We start from the raw sequence: 21,722 nt of genomic DNA, 5'->3' as shown, positions 1-21,722 counted from the left end.
CCCCCAACCCGGCCGGCCGGCTCGGCTCGCCAGCCCACCTCGCTGGAGCTGGACTGGCGACCTGGGCTCTGAGTGGCCTGGGTGGCGCCGGAGACAGGATTCTGGCCCGCCCCTTCCCCATCCCTAGCCGCGTCCCGGTCTCCACCTTGGGAAAGGCTCGAAAGAGGCCGCAGGCTCCGATTGGACCGCCGGGCGCCGCCGGATGGTGTTGCCACGGTAACAGGATGGCATGCGAAGCAGTTAAGAGGTTCGGACCCGGTTCTAAGTACGCCCAGTGGACGCGGAGGGCTGATTTGGGGAGGGGACGTTCTTGTGGGGTTCGGGGAGCTAGGGCTGTACGAAAAGTTTCCTCCCGCGAAGCTGCAAGCCGCTGGTGACGCGAGAAGCTGTGGGAGGCTGGGGAGGGTCCTCCCCTCTGGGGAGTCCTCCCCACTACCTGGGCTGGCCTCCGTCCAGGCGGATGAAGTTTCAGCGTTCGGTTGGAGCGTGTTTCCGCCCGGTTATTTAGTCTCCAGCCCAGTGTCCTTCTCCCTCCTAGTTTTATGGCAACTGCCGCCTTCTTAGCCAGAGATTTCGGAACCTGGGTCTCCCAGACTCTCAGAAATCTTGTCCACTCCCGGATCCAGCACTTCCCGGTGCCTTACCTGGTTAGTCGTATCAGCATGGCCGGTTATTGAAAGACAGGCACTCTGAGGTCCTCTTTCTCTGACAGACTTGACACTGAGGCAGAGGCTCCCATGGAGGCCAGAGCTGCTGAGTCCCTGAGGAACTGTCGGGACAAAACTCAGCTTTGAACTCCACACACCGGGGCGGAGAAATGCATTCAAGAGCCTTAGAAATGAGCTGCAGCCAGTGGCCTTCCTGAATGGACATGAGAGCCAAAATCAGGAGGGTAAAGAGAAGCTAGCCCGGACTTGGCAGAGTGCTGTGTGCAGTGGTTTCAGCCCAGCAGTCGGCCCCCTCTGAGAGGGTGAGGCCTCCCTAGGAGGGTTGCTGGTGGTGGTGGTGGTGGAGGAGGAGGAGCCAACAGAGTCTGGCTGGGACTCACAGTGAGCCCCAGGCAGGCCCATCCCCCAGCCTCCAGCCCAAGGTATTTGGCAGCCGGAGATTCCCCCCACCCAGACTCGACAGGACCAGGTGGTTCTGTTTTCCCTCTTAGGGACCTAAGGAAAGAGCAACATGGTAGCATGAGCCTGGACATGGGTATGGGGTGCCACTGCCCTGGGGCCCTGGATGTATTATACAGCCTCTCTGACTCGTGGTCTTCTCATCTATAAGACCAGTTTCCTGTCGCTTCCCTCTGGAGGTTTTAATTAGAACTAAATGAGTTGGCCGGGCACACCTGCAACTGTTACTAGCTGTGTGCCAGTCTGTGGTCCAGAGACACCCAGGTGACTCAGCACTTTGATTGTTTGGCGACTTTGGGGTCATCTTCCCATCCTGGTCCTGAAGGGTTTTGGAGAAATGATCTTACAAAGCCAGGAGGCCGGGAGGTCCTAGCAGAACAAGCTGGACCCAGTTGCCAACCAGGAAGGAGATGCCCGCACTGCTGCCACCTAGCGGGAAAAGCTGGAGTGCTGCAAAGGAGGACCTTCTAGCAGCCGGAGGAGTCCTTCCGGTGGCATCTTAACAGCCAGGTGGCTGGGGGGAGGGGTGGAATGGGGTTCTGACCTGGTTTCTTCTACAGACCCTTCCCAGCCTTACAAGATCCACTGCCCCCTGAGAATGTGGTAAGCGCATCCCCATTAAGCTTATGGTGTTAGTGAAGTGTATTCTCAGTGGTTAATGAATCAGGGTTGGGATGCAGCTAGATGAAGAGCCTGTACAGCTTAGCCTGGGTGAGACCCTGGGTTCAATCCCCAGCACGTGCACAGAAACAGATTAATGAAGCCAGCGTGCGACTTAAACATGCATGTTCTTGTTGACACATTAAATAAGCAACTACCAATTGTCAATAAAACCGACAGCCAGATGCACTCTGAGACGCTTGCAACCTCAGTTGCCTACAAAATGCCTGTAGCTTCTATTTGATGGCACAGGTACCACTCAGCCCTCAGTCGGCCACCTACAGTCATGACTCAGGGAAATGCTCGACTTCCATGAGAGTTAACGAAGCCAAGATCACATTCGCTTGCCCATGTTTCCAGACCTGATGGATACTATCCTGACAGGGAGGGGCTGGACTAAAAAAGACAACGGCTAGAAGCGTTTTCTGCAAGCAAATGGCAGAATTCTCCAGAAAAAGAAAAAGGACCGACCACAGTAACACAAAATCGGGCCTCTCTGTTTAGGCAAGGGAAGGGACCCTCAGCCCCCACCAGGACTTGATATAACTTTAGAACCTGGAACTTGGGCACGAAACTTCAGCTTTCCCTAGGATAACACACATCCAAACCTCCCCAAGGCAAGCCCTTGTGTATTATTTCTTTGTTTTTCTTTATCTCTTGATTTTAAAAAAAATCCCTGATTATTTTACAGATGGGAAAACATTAAAACTTCCATCTCACCATGTGTGACCTGTTCCCTAGATTTCAAGGCTGTCCTGTAGCTAACTGGTTTATTTTTCTGTCCTTAAGAGCTGTCTGGGGGGCGGGGGTTGTCACTCCACCTAATGCACAGACATATACATGTATGCACATGGATGCAAACACATGTGTGCATCCACCCATAGGCACACACTTGCCAGCTTCAGTGAGCAGACAGGACCCCTTACTGGGCTCTCTGTGCAAAGTGCAGGTCCTCTTGTGGCTTCTGCCAGTTTCCCTTCTGCCTGGCAGACATCCGGGCCTGGAACCGCTAAGCATCTCCTCACCTCTCCCTTTCCCAGTTTCTCAACAAAGGAGCCACAGCCCCGCAGGAGGTCCTCCTTGAAGCTCTCTGAGGCCATTTACCTAATGGCCTTCCCAGACTTGACTATTTTTAAAACCCATCCAAAGCCAAATTGAGCTGCCGTTGTTCATTTTTCTCCCAAGGAGGTAAATGTGTCTTAAGCATGACATTTGATTAAGTAGCTGAGTTTGGGGTTTTAAATGGAAGGAAAATGCTGATTAAAATCATTATAAGTTTCCGTAAAGTGTTCACACAGGTGTCTTCCCTACCTCCTCTGCCTTGCAACCCCCCCCCCCCAAAAAAAAGTCACCTTGCCTTCTCAGAGAAGTTCAGTGCTGGGGGCTTTGGGAATCGTTCCTGTCATCCCAGCTGTCTCCAAGTGAGGCTGCCTGCTGCTGAGCTCAGGCAGAGCCAGGCTAGCCTGTCAGAGGTGGGAGTGAATATGACAGACATCCCCACTAGCAAAATGGCTCGCAGGACAGGCAGCTTGCAGCTCAGGGCCAGCAAAGGAAATGCTAGGACTCTACTGCCCTGTCTGACACAATGTGCTGTATGCAGAGATGGGAAAAGATGCTCCCTTGATGGGAGCTGAGCAGAAGATGAAGCTCCCAGCGCTCTGAGTCCTGCTGCAGGAGAAAAGGGGGACACCCAGTCTGTCCCAGCAGGAATATGCCCCTGGTTGTACAGCTTTCAGGCATCTCTGGGCAACAGCTGTGTCTTTTCTATTTAGATGGGAAAGAATGACAGAAAAAAGGACCCATCTGCCTTGCAAAGAGGCACAATCAGAAAGTATTTCCCTGGCACTACCAGGTTGGGAGGGATAGTAGCCTGAAGCTGGAGAGAAGAGAAAGTGAGTGGTCCCTAGGTGGGTAGACGCAGGCTGGGGAGCCCCATCTGGGGAGCTGAGGAAGCCCCTTGGGGAAGATGCTCCAGCACCCAGGTAATTCTTGCTCTTCCCAACTGTCATGAGTCCCTAAATCTAAGATTTCTGTCCTGTGTTGTGGTTCTGTCTGTTCTACCAGGCTTCCAGGTGTCTCAGCATCAGTATAAAGCAGTGTGGAATGGAAGCAGGAGTCTCTACCACAGGCCAGCCAGGAGGGAGACAATTATAGTGAGGAGAACGACAAAAAATAATTAGGACACAGAGACCACCTGAGGTAGAAACTAGAGGAAAAGCCCCTCCCTCCCCAGTTTCCCAGAATGCTCTGAGCCTTAGAGAAGGTCCTGGAATGGATGCCAACCTTCACCAGGTTCTCAGGATAGGCATTAACTAAGCCATTAAGAAGGCAAGGGATGGACAACCTAGGGTGTGAGTAACAAGACACTTGAGTACACTTAAGCAGAGCATAAAGGGCTTGGCAGGAGAGATTCTGTGTGGCCCAGTGTCTCATCAGTGCCATTCACACTAACTGGGAGGGGAACGTACTCAAGGGGTTTGTGGAGCCTGAGGTGTGGAGACAAGACCGTGGAGTAAGGGTCTCTGGGAACAAACTTGGCCCAGTTAGAGAAGCTTCTCCAGTGCCAAGGTGTGGGGTGAGGATCAGATCTGGTTGCAGCCCATGAAGCTCTAAGACTTCTGTCTCCAGGCAGGGGAAGTAGAGTGTGAGCCCAGCTTTGAGTTTGTACTGCCTGTGTCTCTCTTGAGTCAGTTCATAAACCACACCAGCCAGCTGAGACTGGATTTCCTTATATCAAAAAACACCCCCAGAATTCAGTAATGGACTCAGCCAGATCTGAGTTCCTGCTTGTGGTCACGGGTGTCCATATTCAACACAGCCCTGCTCCATGCCATATTCGTCTAAGATCTGACCTGGGAGCTGACCTTTGATGAACATCTCCAGATAGACAGAAAATGATGAGAGACATCAACAGAGCCCAACCATAGTCCTACAGTGTCTTCTGGGAATGGATAAGATCACTTCCGTCCACATTTCATGGGCTGAGGCAAATCACATGGCCAGGCTGATGCCACCAGGGCGCTGATATGCCAATGAGGTATGAAAACATGAACTTCACAAAGGATGAGCCAGAAATTCTTCAGACAGACACCCAATACTCCCACACTCCTCAGTGCCAACCCTTCAAGAAGAGAATTTGCACCTTCTCAGCCCCTGAACTCAACAGAGTGTGAGAAGGAAGACAGCTGTTTCTTGTATGTGTGCTCACCTTCTTCCTCTCCAGCTGTGGCTAAAGAGCCTTGAATCTCAACACCGGAACCATTCGGATCGACCTTAGCACCTGCCCCAGGTGCAAGTCCCCAACTATACCACTGGCATACAGAGTCATCTGCTAATCTGTGGAGTGAGTGGTTCATATCTGACTCCAAGATGACCAGAAGATGCATCTATGGGAATTGTGCCTCTACCTGGAAGAGAACATTGTGATCAGTCAATAGAAATCAACACCTTCACTGTCACCACCATCATCATCATCTTTAAGTCCATCATTGCCATCACCACCACCACCACCATCATCATCATCACTACCACCATAACCTTCAATACTATTATCATCATCATCATTATCATCATCCTCACTGACATCAGTATTATTGTTAAATCATCATAACCATCATTACCATCATCACTGTAACCACACTCATCAGGATCAATACCATTTCCATCAACATCATAACCTTCATCTTCATTAATGTCACCATGAACATTGCCATCATCTCTGCCATAATCATCATTGTATCCATCATCACTATCTCCACCACCACCACCACCACCACCACCACCACCACCACCACCATCATCATCATCATCATCATCATCATCAATTTTTGCTATTTGGTGGGTGCTCAGGCCATGCCAAGAACTGCTCTCGGCACATCCAAGAGCAGCTAACCCTTCTGCAGCCCCTTTCTTGACCAGTAATTGCCGGAGTCTGTCTTCCCACGCAGTGCCTCAAGTGGCATCTGGGCTGTTCTCTGCCAATCTAGAAAGTAATTCAGCAGAAAAGCCACTTCCTTGAGCACCGCCTTTTCAGAGCCACTGTTCTTTGATGCGGAGCAGTTTCCGGAACATGCATGAAAGGAGGGCAATCTATCACTTGCAGGCAGCCCTAGGAAGGACGTATACCCAGGAAGTTTATCCCAGTGGTCCTAAAGTTCACTTAAATCTGTCAGCTCAACTCTTCTGATAGGCCTTATACACAATCTCAACTTCACAATAGTCCAAGGGATGACCAGCCTAATTGTCCAAACATGAATCATCAGGTCTACCACTTCTTCCCAGACTGACAGCTGCAGACATCTGGCCAAGGAGCTGTTATAATCAGAGGCAGTGTTGAGAAGCATGAGGATAAGATTGAAGGCTGTACCCCAATGTTGAGCATGGCTGGATGACCAGCAGTGTTGGGAAGCATGGGCTAAGATTGAAGGCTGTACCTCAATGTTGAGCATGGCTGGATGACCATGTGCAGATGCATGTGGTCTGGGTCTCTCTGGAATCCGTGTAAATGAAACAGCCCCTGTGATCCAGTTCTGAGCTCTGAAATTACCATGTAGAGGACAGTAGGGGAGGCTGGCTCTGACCTACTCCACTCCCCTCTCAGACTGTGCCATTAGGCAAAAACCCAGGCCAGCAGCACATGCCAAGACAGGAACTTGGCTCTCTCCCAGCCATTGCCAGGACTGTTGTGTTGCTTTCTTATGTGCAGTACTGCCATCCCTGCAGAGACATGGGCCCATACTTCACTCATGGTGCTGGGCTCCTATGAGAGCCATGTGTTTGTTTGTGCCTTGGTGGCACATGTTTGTGGATCTTGAGTAAGCATAGGACAAGCTGATCATTCAGTCATCTGATCATTCAGGCACAGGCATATTCTCTTTTTCTTCCTTAGTAGCAAAACTATGGTGATGGTAGACCAGTGGAAACAAAATGTGCCCACCTAAAAGTTTCTATTTTCAAGCCTTCCCTATGCCTTGTCTGCCTTGTATGATGTAAGCAGCTACATGACACAACTTCTGGTAGAGCTTGTAGTTCCTGCCTGGAATGCAAGTGGAATCCAGAAGACATCCCAACCACATTGTCACCATGAGCTACCGAGTCTGAGTGATGGTAGAAGCTGCATGCCCAGGACTCCAGAGCTAAAAGAGAAGTCGTCTTGGAGCCAAGGCATCATGGACTTATACATGGACCCCAGAGTCCCTATAGAATAGGTGAAAATAAGTGTTTTCTAAGTTCAAGCTACAGTTGAGTCTGTCTTCTATGGCTTTGGGCCTAATACAGTGCAAACGTGTTAGGGCTGGCCAGTGTTTCCCTGCAAGTGTTAAGGAACAGACACAGACCTTTATACCTCAAGGTTCCTGGTAGGAAAGTCACATTGTAAATTGACATTTTCTGCCATGACCTCCAAGTCCCAAAGAACTGACTCAGAGGCTGGATATGAATTATAAATGATTGGCCAATAGCTCAGGCTTGTTATTAGCTAACTCTTATGTTTAAATTAACCCATATTTCTATTAAACTTTGCCACATAGTGGTACCTCTATTAGCATGGCACGTTCATATCCTGCTCCCTCTGTGTTTGGCTGGAGACTCCTCTGTAGCTTGAGTTTTCCTGCCTGGCCCACAGTCAGGACAAATCTCTCTCACCTGCCAGTCCCACAGCCTCTCAGACCCGACCAAGTAAACACAGAGACTTATATTGGTTACAAACTGTATGGCCGTGGCAGGCTTCTTGCTAACTGTTCTTACAGCTTAAATTAATCCATTTCCATTAATCTATACCTTGTCACATGGCTCGTGGCTTACCAGGCATCTTCACATGCTGTTTCTCATCATGGTGGCTGGCAGTGTCTCTCTGACTCAGCCTCCCACTTCCCAGCTTTATTCTCCTCCTTGTCCCGCCTACACTTCCTGCCTAGCCAATGGCCAATCAATGTTTTATTTATTGACTAATCAGCAACACATTTGCCATACAGAACATCCCACAGCACTCCTCTCTTTGCCCTTCTTCCCATCATCCTTAGTTTGGTCATCCTGCCTATGCTTCCTGCCTGGCTGCTGGCCAATCAGCGTTTTATTAAATCAATTTGAGTGTCAAATCTTTACAGTGTACAAGAGAATTATTCCTCAGCAGTCACATACTCTATATACTCATTTATTCATTTTAACTAGTGTGACAGTGTGTATGTATGTGACAGTGTGTGTGTTTGCACGTGTGTGTGTGTGTGTGTGTGTGTGTGTGTGTGTGTGTGGTATTTTACCTGCATGTATGTCTGTGCACCATTTGTGTGCCTGGTAAGAAAGGAGGCCAGAAGAGGGCACCGGATTCCCTGGGACTAGAGTTACATACAGATGCTTGTGAGCTGCCCCAAGGTGCTGGTAATTAAACCCAGGTCCTCTGGAAAAGCAGCCAGTGCTCTTAGCCACTGGCCATCTCCAAAAATAATAAATATAGAGAACAATGTGGTACTAGAATTATAAAGAGGTTGATCTGATCTCACTGGGCTGTGTCACACACACACACATACAACTACTGCTGGGGATTGAGCCCCAGGTCTTGCACATGTTTAGTAAGCATTCCACCACTGTCTTATTATATTTTGATACAGTCTCAGTAAGTTGTCTAGCCTTGCTTTGAACTTGTAACCCTCCTGTCTGAGCCTCCTGAGTGTCTAAGACAGCAGCCATGTGCCACCTGGCTTGGCCCAAGAAGAATTTTCCCATGTTATCCACTTCCTGTATGATCCACTTCCTATGTGATCGAGGCCATTTCCTCAGATCTCCCTGTCACGTTTCTGGCTTTGATCCACATCATAATGGGGGTAGAGAGCACCCCTCCCCCCTAATTCTTTGTTCCTTTGTCCCCAAATTCCTGGAAATTTCATCAAGCAAAGAGATTAAATGCGAGGTCTCTGGGGACTGTGACAGGGCTCCAGGTGGATGCCTGAAGCTGGGGAGGCTGCTTTGTTACAGGGCTGGCAGGAGTTTTGGAGAAGGCCACAGGGAGCTGTGAGCACCAAGCAGGTGTTTCAAAGCTGAATCAGGCCACAGTTTCCCTGATGAACTTGCAGAGTCTCTTTATTCCAAGCTATATAAAGCAACAGGAACAATCAGGACATGCTCAGAGGAGGGGGAACATCAGGAGGGCACTTCCCCCTGCCATGCCCCTTTGCCGGGCAGCAGAGGTGGGAGGGGGTATCAGCAGGATTGCTGGTACCAAGCAGGAGGGTAGATCACAAAAATCTCCTCTGCTCTCCCCTTATTGTTGCTGCTTAGGATAAAACAAATAACTTCAAGGCCTATGCAGCAAATTCCCAGGTGTGATCTCCAGGCAGCTGCATGGCTCTGTTAAGTGCCATTCTCAACATTCAGAGAGCAGGAGGAGAAGGGGATTGAACTGTCGTTGTCCATCAGTGCCAACAGGTGATCCAGTCCAGGAGCCCTTCAGGACCCACAGGTACCCTGGCTCCTCTTATAAAATGGTGTGAAGTTAGCATGTGCTGGGAGCGTGACCACTCCTGTGCCTTTTTCCTCTGGTGACTTGAGACTCTTACTACAATTCAGACCGATGTCATCCCACATCATATAAGGAATAATGGCAAATGTCCACACATTTATATTCACATTTTCTCAAGTATTTTCAGCCTGAATGCAAGCACGTGGAATTCTCAGTCATGAAGAGCCAAGCATAGGTGCCCGTGGGCCTCTCTTGTCATATGGGACACTCTCAGACAACTACCATCATTAGCACAGGCCAGTGGCGGAGAAGCAGATCTGTGGATGTCAACTGATGTACTAATGTGTGTCTCTTGCCACAAGGGTCTCTGGTAGCTGGCCCCATGTGCAGGTGAGCTTTAGCAATACTGATCAGAATCCACCATCCACATAACTGTTCCCTGAAACCTTCCCCAAGGTCATTTCCAACTTTCTTTTATGCCATCCAGCCCCACATCACACGCTAGGTTCTCCTGTGTTCTCAAGGTCCCTTAGCCCTTCTTACCCACTGGCACAAAATGCATCTCGAGATCACTGGGGAGTTCTGGGGTCTCAATACCAGATGCAGATAAGCAAAATAATAGCACAGGAAGGTAGAAGTCTCTCTGTTATGTCCCTGGGAGCAACAACTCATCCCACAAGAATTTATGGAAGACCAGGATTGGATATAGGGTCTACCCTGGGCTGCGTAGGATCAGTATAGCCTACGCCTCCAAGAAAATTGGCAGAGGAGACTAGGAAGTTGTCTCAGTGTCTTTTGCTAGCTTGTTCCTAAGGAAGAGACTATGTATTTGGGGAAGAGAAAATGTTACTAGACCCCACGGTGCTCATGGACATGGGGCCAGGCCCAACCGAGGCCTACCCCTGGGCAAACCTGCAGTTCTTGCCACACCTGAAGAAGTCTCTGGGTAGGAAGCAAAGACACAGTACAATCAGTCTGTTCCCCGTGACCCAGTCCTGGCCTGGTGGTGTCTGCTTCTAGAGAGGTGGGGCTCCACTGTGAGTGTGCTGCCAGAGCACACTAATTAGCCCTCCCCTAACTCTGGAATGAAGCCGTTGCTTAGAGAGTGGTCCTGATTACTGGGCCATTACTCCCATGGGGCTGGTCACCCAGCACTGGCCCTTTCATCTGGATTTCAAAGCAGGCCAGCCATGCTATAATGGGACAGCAACTCACTTGAGGCCCAAGAAGCAGCCTTTGAAAGTGAGCTCTCCAACTCCTTTCTGCCAGCGTGACTAACAGGGAAAGACTGGCTTCAAGATAGACTGTCCATTAAGGGAGAGAGTCACAGCAGTGGGAACCACATCCCCTGCCCCTGACACTGCAGGGAGCACGGCCTTAGGTGGCTACAGCACACTCCCCTCCCATGTCCACCTCGGGACAGTGGAGTCCATTGCAGCCCCAGGAAGCTGGAGCTTGGTTGTAACCAAGCTACACGGCAGAGGCCAGGTCCTGCCACATTCCTAGAAATTCTAGCTATGTGTCCCTAGAAAAGCCATTTAACCCTTCTGGGCTGTAATTGCCCCTTCCATAAAATGAGGTCAACAACAGTTTCCAGCCCTCTGGGGTCTCATTACATGAATTCTTGGAGGTCCAGCCTGGACTGTGCTTGGTGCATACGAGCACTTGGTAAATTATGAAGACTGGGACAAGGCCAGGCTGAGGCCATGCCCTGGCTGAAAACTGGACATAGAATGATGCAGCACCCAAAGGTCATGGGGCCAGGCCCTCCTGTCACCTCTGTGCTTGCCCCAGGCCCTGTACTCTCACAGGGCTTAGCCACAGTCTAGCCCTCACCTTCACTTGGCCCAGGCTCCGATGAGCCAGGGACTCTATAAGCCAGAAAGCTCACTTCCGTATTCTCATGTCCCTTGACCATCTTGATTAGGTCTTTGGGACTCAGGCCAGTGTCACCTCCCCTGGGAAAACCAAAGACATCCTGCTTGAATTCTCTGTGTCCTTGCCACTACCTCGGTCCATGGCAGAGTTTCTTCTGTCACATCCTCCTTCCTCTCTTCTGGATCTCTCACAGAGCACTCTTTCTTCTCCAGGACAGAATTGGATGCCCTTCTCCGCAGAGCCTTAGATCCAAGAGGCAGTTGTCTGTGGACACAGCAATGACCGTGTCCCTTGGAGACACTCCCTTTTCTGGGTGTTTTGAGGAAAAGCAGAGATAGTGGAGCCACAGCCTAGCTCCCACAGGGGCTGCAAAACATCCACCAAGCGCAGAGTGGAACAGACACAGCCAAGGCCTCTGTCATGCAGATGAGGCAGGGTCACATGGTGACCTTGCTGATCTGCTGTGAGTGGACAGTTCCCTTCAGTGTTGTTGAGTACAGCTAGGGCAAGTTCATTCAGGAACTCTTTTGCACATGAACTTCAAGAGGCCTCAGGCAGTTTAGGATAGCCAGGCTGGGAACAGGTTGGGTCAGGGCTGTGTGCTGGTACAGGCCACCAAAATCAAAAGGTAAAGGTGTCTTGTTCTTCATGCTACAAGGCTCCAACTGGAATGGTAATTGATGTATTTAATAAAAATCGTTGAACAACAGCTTGGGAAGGGGGTGCTGTCTAGTTGTACAGAAACAAACAGAATAATAGAAGAAATGTGTGTGTGTGTTCTAGAAGATTCACAGCCCAGGATTGGCAGGCCCTCTAAAGACTGCCTAACTCCACAGTCTGTTACAGGTTAGAGAGGCCTATGTAGAGACATCAAGGCACAGAGAAATGGATCACAGAGCATCCAAGTTTGACCACTGAGTGGCCATAACCCAGTCCTACAAATCTGCATCCAGATCATTTCTCAGTGAACGAGTCCAAAGCACTCATTAAGCAGGACAGTGACCATCGCCATGCCAAGCACTGGGCAATCAGACCAAGAACTCCGTAAATCTCATCTAGTTCCAGCAAGCACGTTGGCCGTTTGAGGTCTGCAAACAAGAGATATTCTGCCTCCTGGGACTTAGTTTTCTCCTGTCTTGGACACTGGGGTCCACGTCTGTGGCCACATTGTAGGTCTGACCAGGTGAGACGTAATCCTTGCTGGCAGATGGCATCCCCCATCGCTCTGCCTCTCCCGAGGTCAGACTTGCAGTAACAGATCTTGGGCCACTGAATTATACAAAGGGAGACTGTGCCACCTGGGGCTCTGCAGATCCACAAAAACAGATAAAATGCAACGCTCAACAGCTCAGAAGGTCTGACTCATGCCCAGCAGAGTGAAGCCACTTTCCAAGAATGGGAAGAATGAGGAGACAGAGATGAAGATCTGGGGGCAGATCCACTTCGCTGTGGAGGATGGTGGGTACAACAGCTATTTGTCTTGGGCAAGACCTCACCTACTAATGTCCTTGGTCATCCTTACTCAGGGTCACATGAGGGCGATGAGCAAGAAGCAGCGCCCACACCCATACTGAGATGGGGCTGAGATCATTATGTGGCTGCCCACTGAATGGAAGAGTATTGGAACCCATGTTTGCTTGGCCTCCCTCCTGTGAGGTAGCCCTGAGGTGGGCTGGGCACCCCAAATCCCAGCTAATGGCTCCCATGGGGCCTGTTGATCTTTGTGTTGCTCTCTGTGGGTCACATTTCATTAGAATGGTGTTAGGATGAGAGGAAATCTGGAGTGAAGCATGGCTTAGTAGGGACAGACCCTGGACAAGCAGTTCAATGGCAACAGGCAGATGCCCTGCACTCTCTGTAGAAGGGCCTCCTGAGACAGGATCCATTTGACCAGACTCCAGTCCACTCAAGAACCCTGTTCCCAGTCAGGGTCATCTATGTGCTTCCTCATCAGCTTGGATGAGAAAATCAAATCACCTTTGACCCCCTCACACACACTCTACCCCAGTGGGATGGTGGGTGAGGTGGAGCTGGCCTGGTACAATGGAAGTCAAAAGGAGACCCCCAAAAGGATGTAACTGGAGCTGGGAGGACAGGCAGCTGGTGCAAGGCTCCAGGTCCCAACCAAAGTGTCCATCTCTACCCATTGCACTGGTCCATGGGCTTTTGTCCTTCTGGCTGCTGACACCAAGACCCACATCGGGCACCACACAGATCCAGGTTTGGTTCTGCCACTTATCTAGCTGGACTGGGAGACTTAGTCATCTCATCTTGTCTTAGGGGTGAATGAGTAAAATTCTGGAGTAAAAGACTCACTATTAGAGTTTGGTCCCAGCCTATGACACCATTGAGAGATGCCATTGGAACCTTTAAGCTGTTTATCTTAATTAAAAAAAAAGTCTTAGGTCATTAGGGTGATTGAGAGGAACTGTGGGCCCGGAGACCATCAAGAGAATAATTGTGTTCCACCATGCACCCTCACTGTGGTCTGCTTTCTCAGCACAGACCTAAGATGATGGAGCTGGATAATGATTTGAACCTGCAAATCTGTGAGACAACTCACTTACTCTCTCTCTCTCTCTCTCTCTCTCTCTCTCTCTCTCTCTCTCTCTCTCTCACCTTGCCCAGGTATTTGCCATAATGTGGAACAGTTGCCCAACACTAGATACAATGGAGCACCCTGGGCCTTATTACCCAAGGAGAAGTTGGTCCTCACCCCAGCACCTGTGGGAAGAACTTTGTCATCCCAAGGGAAGGTAGGGGGCACCATATTTGGACTTATGACAGTCTGGCTGTTCCAGAGAAACTGAAACTATGGGCCACCCACAGACTAAGATCAGCCTTTGGTGTTCAGTCATCTATCCATCCATCCACCCATCCACCCATCATCTACTCACTTATCAGTCCATTCATTCACCAACATCATATCTATCTTTCCACCCACCCATCCATCCACCCACTGTCCAACCCATATTGCCATCTATCCATCCAGTGTGTGGGTGGATAGATGGATAGATGGCAACATGGCACCCACCCACCATCCATCCATCTGTCCATTTATGGGTGATATTGCTCTGTATGCTGTGAATATGTGTTGCTCTGATTGGTTGATAAATAAAATGCTGATTGGTCAGTAGCCAGGCAGGAAGTATAGGCAGGATAAGCAGACAAGGAGAATTCTAGGAAGAGGAAGGCTGAGTCAGGAGTCACCAGCCAGACACAGAGGAAGCAAGATGTAAAGGCAGAACTGAGAAAAGGTACCAAGCCACGTGGCTAAATATAAATAAGAATTATGGGTTAATTTAAGTGAAAGAGCTAGTCAGTAATAAGCTTGAGCTAATGGCCATACAGTTTGTAAATAATATAAGCCTCTGTGTGTTTACTTGGGTTTGAGCATCTGCTGAATCAACAGGTGAGAAAGATTTGTCCTGACCGTGGGTCAGGTGGGACACAAGAAAACTTCATTGTCTACTCACTTATCAGTCCATTCATGCAACCACCTTACATACATGCATCCACTCTCCCACTCATCATCCATCCATTCATCTAGCCACCCGCCACCAACCACCTAGTCATATGCCACATACCTGGGATAGATCCTAAATCTAGCTGAGGCCTGGGATGTCTGGCTGGCCAGGAATGGTCAGTATGGAGCTGAAGCATGAGGCACCCTGACCCTCAGAGAGAGAGTGAAGAAAACTGAGGGTAGAGTTCTCTGCAGAGTCTTTCCTCCTCCTGCCTGTTCTCAACATCCTGTTCTGTAATCACCTATAGCGTCAGACCCCAGCACCCGCTAGGAGGCTTTCTAGAGAATGACCAAACCTGAGGGAGTTTGGGGGTTCTGGACTTGCATTTGGGTACAGAACTGTAAACAGTCCTATGAAGCCCAGAGTCCAGTAACCTTTGCAGTTCACTGGGAAGCCCCCGGTGTGGAAAAGTATCATCCTGCCTGGAGGGAGACCCCTTAACAACAGGCCCATCAGGCACTGCAGCCCCAGGTCAAGTGTCTTGCTGCCTTCAGCTCCCATCTTCAGAGCTGTGCTGTGTTTAAGGCACTCTGCTGTGGGTCCTTGTGGCTTTGAGTTTTTTCAAACAAAGAGAACTTAGGAAATCAATTGCGGTGGCTGACTGTGATTACAGCAGTATGTGCAGTCCAAAGATTAAAAATGCAAATGTGTCCTATGTGGAAAGCCAGGCAGGAGGCGCCTGTGTGGAAATCAGAGGAGCACTGGAGGACCTTTCCTGTCGAGACAGAGGGTGAGGTCTCAGCTCCTGCTCCAGCTGGGTGACAGATGTTACGTAACAGGCTGAGGAGAGCCCACTTCCCACTGCTCTGACTGGTGCCTTTCTTTTCCCCTTCCTTCTTCCTCCTGCCCCTCCTCCTTTAGCCTGGAGTAAGAACATGGTGGAGTCTGAGAATCTTCATCAGCTCAAAACTCAATCTGGAAGTCACACGTGGCCTGGAGGAAGCTCCCTAGGGAGAGAGCTCTGACTCTGTACCTTCTTTTTGTTACATAGGAACATGGATTTCAAGGCTGGCCCACATCCTGCAGCCGACTCGTGAACGAAGACCACAGCTTCAGGTCTCTGATTTGGTCACTCTTGAGCCTCTTGCCAAGGTCATTACAAAGTCACCAGGTCCCACACAAAGATACAACTGCTCTCCCATGTCATGCTGTGTGCGCCCTGACAGACTTTCAGAAGAAGTGAGTCAACTAAGAAAGGGCCTCAAGGCCTATGTCATCCAAAACCATGCCTCAGTTGGGACGTTCCAACAATCAATTCATAGTTTGCAAAGTTTGTGAGTATTTCTGGGTATGAAGTTAAAAGCAACCTGATGATATCAACGTTTCCTAACAAAGCTGGGATCCAATCTCTACAAAGCTTTCATCCAGCATAGAGGACTACCTGCTCAGAGAATGAGATTCTATGAATGTGGGTGCTGTTGAAGGGCTGCTGTGGGAGTCGGGCTGAGAGTCCTCTACTGCCCCAGGACCTGCTTGTAAACAAATTGTCTCAATTTGAGTGACACCAAATAATTCAATGAACCCAATGAATAGAACAGCAACAAGGAAAAGCAGCTTTTAACGCTCAAAGAAAAACACAATTATTAATGACAAAACTTGCCAACCGGAAGACATCCAGTCTGTCTTGATCCAAGTCAAGAGTGTATGAGACACTTTCAACAGTTAGAGTCCTCACACACGTAAGACTTAATTGTGGAATTATATAACCACACTTCACAGGAGGCACCCTGCAATGAAACCCTGCTTTTAATTATTCCAGGACCAGAAGGGAACAACATTAAAAGATCTATGAGTCTGCTGAATCTAAACTCTGAGAAGCATCAAGAGAACACGCAAAAGCAGCTTACTCAGGGAACGACCTCCCGTGACGGAGCCTACGAGGCTGTGCATTCTCGTAAAGGTGTCTGAGTAGAAGCAGGAAGCCAGTAGTGGCTATGGCCGAAATAGCTACATACTTCAGTATGAGAGGAAAAAAAAAACAGCAGTGAGCAGAATTTACTTTGAGCTTACCAGGTACCTGAGCACCCGTGGAGAGAAAATTGTCTCAATTAAAAATGTCACGGTCTAACAGAGAGGAGTCCCTGGAAGGTGTTGGCCATTTCAAATTTATTAACCAAAAAAAAAGGGGGGGAAGAGAAATACAACTTTTCAGAAGAACACAGCAATTTTATGAAGAAATAATGTTAAGAGTCCGTTGGGGAAAAAAACCCTCCAGAAAAATTCCAATGGATTTTTCATTGTATTAAAACTAAAAGACAGTCAAAATAAATAAATGATAAACAAATGAATAGGGGCTGGTGAGATGGCTCAGTGGTTAAAAGCACCTGCCACCCTCCCAGTTGGTCCAGGCTCAGTTCCCAGCACCCAAGTGGTAGCTTATAAACATCTACACCTCCAGTTCACAGGGATTCAGTGCCCTCTTGAGGCCTCATAGGGCATTATATACAGGTGGTGTGCATACAGACAGACAGACAGTCAAGCACTCATGCACACAAAATAAAACTAAAAATTTAAATGTTTAAATGATTATATAGTTATGTATTTCTGTCTATTAAATATTTAATATGTAAATATATTCTAATGGTTTTCATTTTGTTTATAATAATATATGAAAAGTATATAATATATTTATTTTCTATGCTCCTTTTTTAAGATTCTCCTCAATTTGCATGACAGATTAGAAAGTTATTTTACATGATATTAACTTTGCCCACACAGTGTTTCAAACATTAGCTCTTCTGGGTGGTCTTCCTTCTGAAGAGGGGTAGAAACCTGCCTTTGTGTTCCTGTGGTTTGTCTGGGAACACAGTAAAAAAGCTATTCATTTAGTTCTGACTCATGGAATGCTCAGATGAAGTGGGAGAGAATCGGGAACTCAAGGTGGTTCCAGAAGGAAAAGAATGCTGAGTTCTCGCTCTGTCGCAGACCTTGGCCTCTTGGGGGCCCAGAATCCAGGGACATGATGAGGCTGCACACCTGTGTTCCACCATGCAAATACCACGGGGATTATTTTTACCTGCAAGCCCTGGTTGAACGTGTCTGCTCCTGTATTTATAATGGCCTGAAGAACTCAGCTCACAGCAATGGTCCTGAGTGACAAGGAAAGTGGTTGGAAATTGTTCCCTGTAAAAATAATGAGCCCCACTGAAATGAGCCAATCAAAGCAGCTGCTAATGGCTTCCTGTGGAGACAGGTGTGCAGTGTGACTCCGGCAGAGTGGGGCACCCAGCCCGCTCCTGGTTTGTTTCTGAGATGAGATTTGGTGACCTGGACCCTTCTTCAGATTCATCCTCAGCCCCTTCCACTGTCCTGTTCCCTGGGCACCATGTTTGGGGAGCCTGGGTATGGCAGGCAGAGCAGGGCAGGGGCAGGCACCATCATCTCTAGAACAAGCTAAGCTGTGTCTATAGTAGCCACCTAGCCAGACACCTGAGGCCAGCCCTCCAGGAGCCTTCCATCAGCACACCCCAGCACCTCTCCCCAGATCAGATAATGTAGATTGTGCTCATCTGGCCCCCATCTCACAGAATGTTCCCACACGTTGTCCTTCACTCTGCCAGGAGCGTCCAAATCTCCATGTCTAGCCCTGCTGCCCACTCCTCCTAGACTTGTCTCAAACAATGTCCCCTTGGGCAGTCAGCCTATTTGCAAACCTGCCCATAGAGCCATGTGGGCTGAGACCAGAACTCGTGTGTGCTCTGTGAATAGGGTCTGCTGGAATGGGGACACGGGGTCCCAGGGACATGCCTTCACTTCTGGAGTACCTGAACTGTGTGTGCTCATGGAGAAAGATCCCCAGGACTGGGCTCCAGATGCTCCCTGCATGCAGGATATATTATTCCATGGAGTATTTATCACACGCTCTCTACAATGACCTCCTCTCCCCAGGTGCGCTATTTGTCCTCACTGTGACCAAGTCCCTGCATATGTCCACCTGAAGCAGAAAAGGGTTCACCTTGGCTCACAGTTCCGGAGGACTTTAGTTCATGGTCACTGCTTCTGCTGTCTCTCAACCTCAGTGATGGACAAGCATCATGAAGGAAGCATGGCAGAGCAGAGCTGCCCACTATGTGAGGACAGGAAGTGAAGTGGGGGGGAAAGGCCTGGGGATAATGCATGCTGTGTAAGGCATGACCTTCAGGGTCTAACAGCCACTGCCACCACTTCCTAATAACGCAGTCAGCCGTGGTCCAACTCTTCAACATAGGAGACTTGGTGGTGCATTGTAGGTCTAACACCCACCTATGGTTTCCAGTGACCCATTTTGTATATCCTTTACCTAGTCCTGCACATTGTTACTATCTTCTTCTCTGTTCAGGGCTCACCTTGTAGCTAGAGTTTTCCTGCCTTGCCCACAGTCAGGACAAATTTCTGTCACTCGCCAGTCCCACAGCCGCTTAGACCCAAGTAAACACAGAGACTTATATTGCTTAAACTGTTTGGCCTAATGGCTCAGGCTTCTAGCTATCTAGTTCTTACATCTTAAATTAATCCATTTCTATAAATCTATACCTTGCCACATGGCTTGTGGCTTACTGGCGTCTTCACATGCTGTTTGTCATGGCGGCAGCTGGCAGTGTCTCTCCTCCCCCAGCTTCCTGTTCTCTCAATTCTCCTCTGTGTTAGTCCCACCTATACTTCCTGCCTGGCCACTGGCCAATCAGTGTTTTATTTATTGACCAATCAGAGCAACAGATTTGACATACAGACCATCCTACAGCATCACCTAGTCTTGCCTGCCTTTCTCTCTCTCTCTCTCTCTCTCTCTCTCTCTCTCTCTCTCTCTCTCTCTCTCTCGTGCGTGCGTGTGTGTGTGTGTGTGTGTGTGTGTGTGTGTGTGTGTGTGTTTGTGTGTGTGTATGTGTGTCTTCTCCATGGTTCCCAGTATTTAAACAATAGAAGTCTAGGTCCTCTAAATTACATGGGATTACCTTCCCTTTCTCTGTCCGTCTCTCCCTAGTGTCCTCACTCCAGGCCTGGGCCTTGTCTAGAGCCTGGTCATCTTTGGTTACAACTCTGAGACCAGCTCCTCAAGGGTTGCCTTTCTCCTGCTTTACTGTGCAAGGGCAACCAACCTGTACTGTCCATTCTCCCCGTGTGCACATGGAATTCGGGGCCCTGTCTTTGTACTTTCTGACTGGCTGTGGCTCTCTCCTGGGGCCACCTGTCTATGAACTCACAGAGACAGGCCAGGGACCAGGTGTTCATCAGCTACCTGTAATCAAGTGCCCGAGTCCCTCGAGGCAGGCTGGGAGTTAGGGTGACACAGGAAGCGTGATGATGACCTGGAAAATCAAAATCAGGAAGTCTGGCTCTCGTGGTAGCCTCATTAGTGACTGGGTGCACCTGGCCTCATGTGGGCTGGGCCTCGCCTAGGCTGTCTTGATGGCTCCAGGACCCACACCTGCCACTGCTCCACCCCCCAGGAGCCATGGTGAAGACATTAAGGGTAGAAACACCAAACAGAGGCTGAGGTAACAGGGTCCAGCAGGCAAGCCCCCTCGAGGGCTGGAGGGACATGTACTTTAAAATGCTCAGTGAGCTGTTAGATCTGGGTTTCCTCCGCTACCCTGATACCTTGCTGCCTCCACCAGGTTCCTATTTAGGGTGAACAGACCAAGCCAGGGTGAGCAACAAGGAGTGGTTAGTCCAGCAGAACTGGGCTACACCAGAGTCCCAGCGGACTGTGCAGTCCAAGGGTACTCTGATTTAAGTGGATCCTAAACTCTGCCAAATAAAGTCCATTTCTCTGCTGCCGCCAAACGGCGAGCATGAGCTGGGTAGAGCTGTGTCAACTCGGGCTCGAACCGGATGAGGCAAACTGGATCATTATCCATTTTATCAGTGACTTATTTTCAGCACAATTTAACAATTACATATAAAGTGTGAACCATAAACCTGATTTACAGAGAAGCTGCTAATTTACTGCCTCCACTTGGACACCTGACAATGTGTCAGCTTCCATTTAGCAATCTCAGTTCCCCTGTCCCAACCCCACTCACCCCCGGGTCCAGTTAACTTAGCTTTCTATTTATCTGTGGAGGACATTGTGGTGCAGGGAAGGAGTACAGCAGCCCAGCCCCAGGGTCTGTCTGATCCTGGGCTGGAGTGGAAGAAGAATAGGGAGAGGTCCTAAAAGGAGCTGCAGCCTGGTCGTCCGGCCTGGTGTCTCCTCCGAAAGATGGGATCAACAGAGATGCAAATCCCAAGGTAAATGTTTGGGAACATCCTGTTCTCAGAGAAACCTTGCAGGGGTGGGCTTCTAGACACAGCTTTCTGGATGTTTCTGATGGTCTTTCTGCCAAACACACCCAACTGGTAGCCAAGGAGAGCCCAGGGACGCCAGCTGTGTGGAGGGAAGATTCTGACCTTGGCTGTCAAGACAGTTGTCATGGTGTGCTGATCCTTCAAACAGATTAGCAGAAAGGAGCTGGGAGGGAGGGAAGGAGAGAGGAGGGGGAGGCAGCGGGGGACAGTGTCCTGCCAATGCTCAGGTCACAGAACTTCAGGCCTTGGTCCTAGACTGCCCACACCCCGAGTCTTACTATTACTATTAGTTCTCATTAAGTCTCTGTTTAGCCCACCCTGAGGACCTCTCTGCCTTCTTGCCCTATCCTCACTGAAAACAACTGTGGCCCATTCCAGAGGTTGGGACACACTCTCACTAACTGCCTGTCCTAGCTAGGTGCCATCAAGGAAGTCACCCATTCCCTCCATCACCTTGTCCTTCCTAATGATGGGTAAAATGACAGATTTCTTGCCTCTTACTTTATCTTGAAAACCAAGGAGAGCATTTGAGATCATGATCCCACCTCCAGCTCTTGAAAGATACAGCGGAGGCAGCAGTGGCCTCTGAAGACAAGGCGCGGGTGAGCCTGGAGGACACTGTATTATCTCACTGCAGCTCCTTGGAATCACCTTGTGAATGATTTATCTTGCTTGAGCACCTTTTGATGTGGGCTCTTGTTGAGCCGTGATGGCCCTGCTTTGCCTGGGTGGCAGCGGAAGCCAGATTTCTGTCCCTACCATTCCCTATCTCTGATGGTGCCTTTCCCCATCTCTGCAGGGGAGTCACAT

At 49.4% G+C, this 21,722-nt stretch overlaps 1 protein-coding gene across 1 annotated transcript in view; it reads right to left on the bottom strand.

Moving 5' to 3' along the window:
- The window catches only part of Ajap1 (adherens junctions associated protein 1), a 114,696-nt gene extending 113,771 nt beyond the window's left edge, over nt 1-925 (bottom strand). Inside the window, exon 1 of the mRNA XM_052715047.1 lies at nt 645-925. Coding sequence (XP_052571007.1) covers nt 645-664 — 20 coding nt within the window. The 5' untranslated portion in view covers nt 665-925. The remainder of the gene's footprint in view (nt 1-644) is intronic.
- Nucleotides 926-21,722: the final 20,797 nt, after the last annotated feature.

This window comes from Peromyscus californicus, unplaced genomic scaffold (assembly GCF_007827085.1).
Source record: "Peromyscus californicus insignis strain IS unplaced genomic scaffold, ASM782708v3 Scaffold_5__1_contigs__length_169319896, whole genome shotgun sequence".
NCBI classification, from domain to species: Eukaryota; Metazoa; Chordata; class Mammalia; order Rodentia; family Cricetidae; genus Peromyscus; species Peromyscus californicus.
The sequence above is the reverse complement of the archived record's forward strand: the minus strand, read 5'-3'. Positions and strand labels throughout refer to the sequence as shown.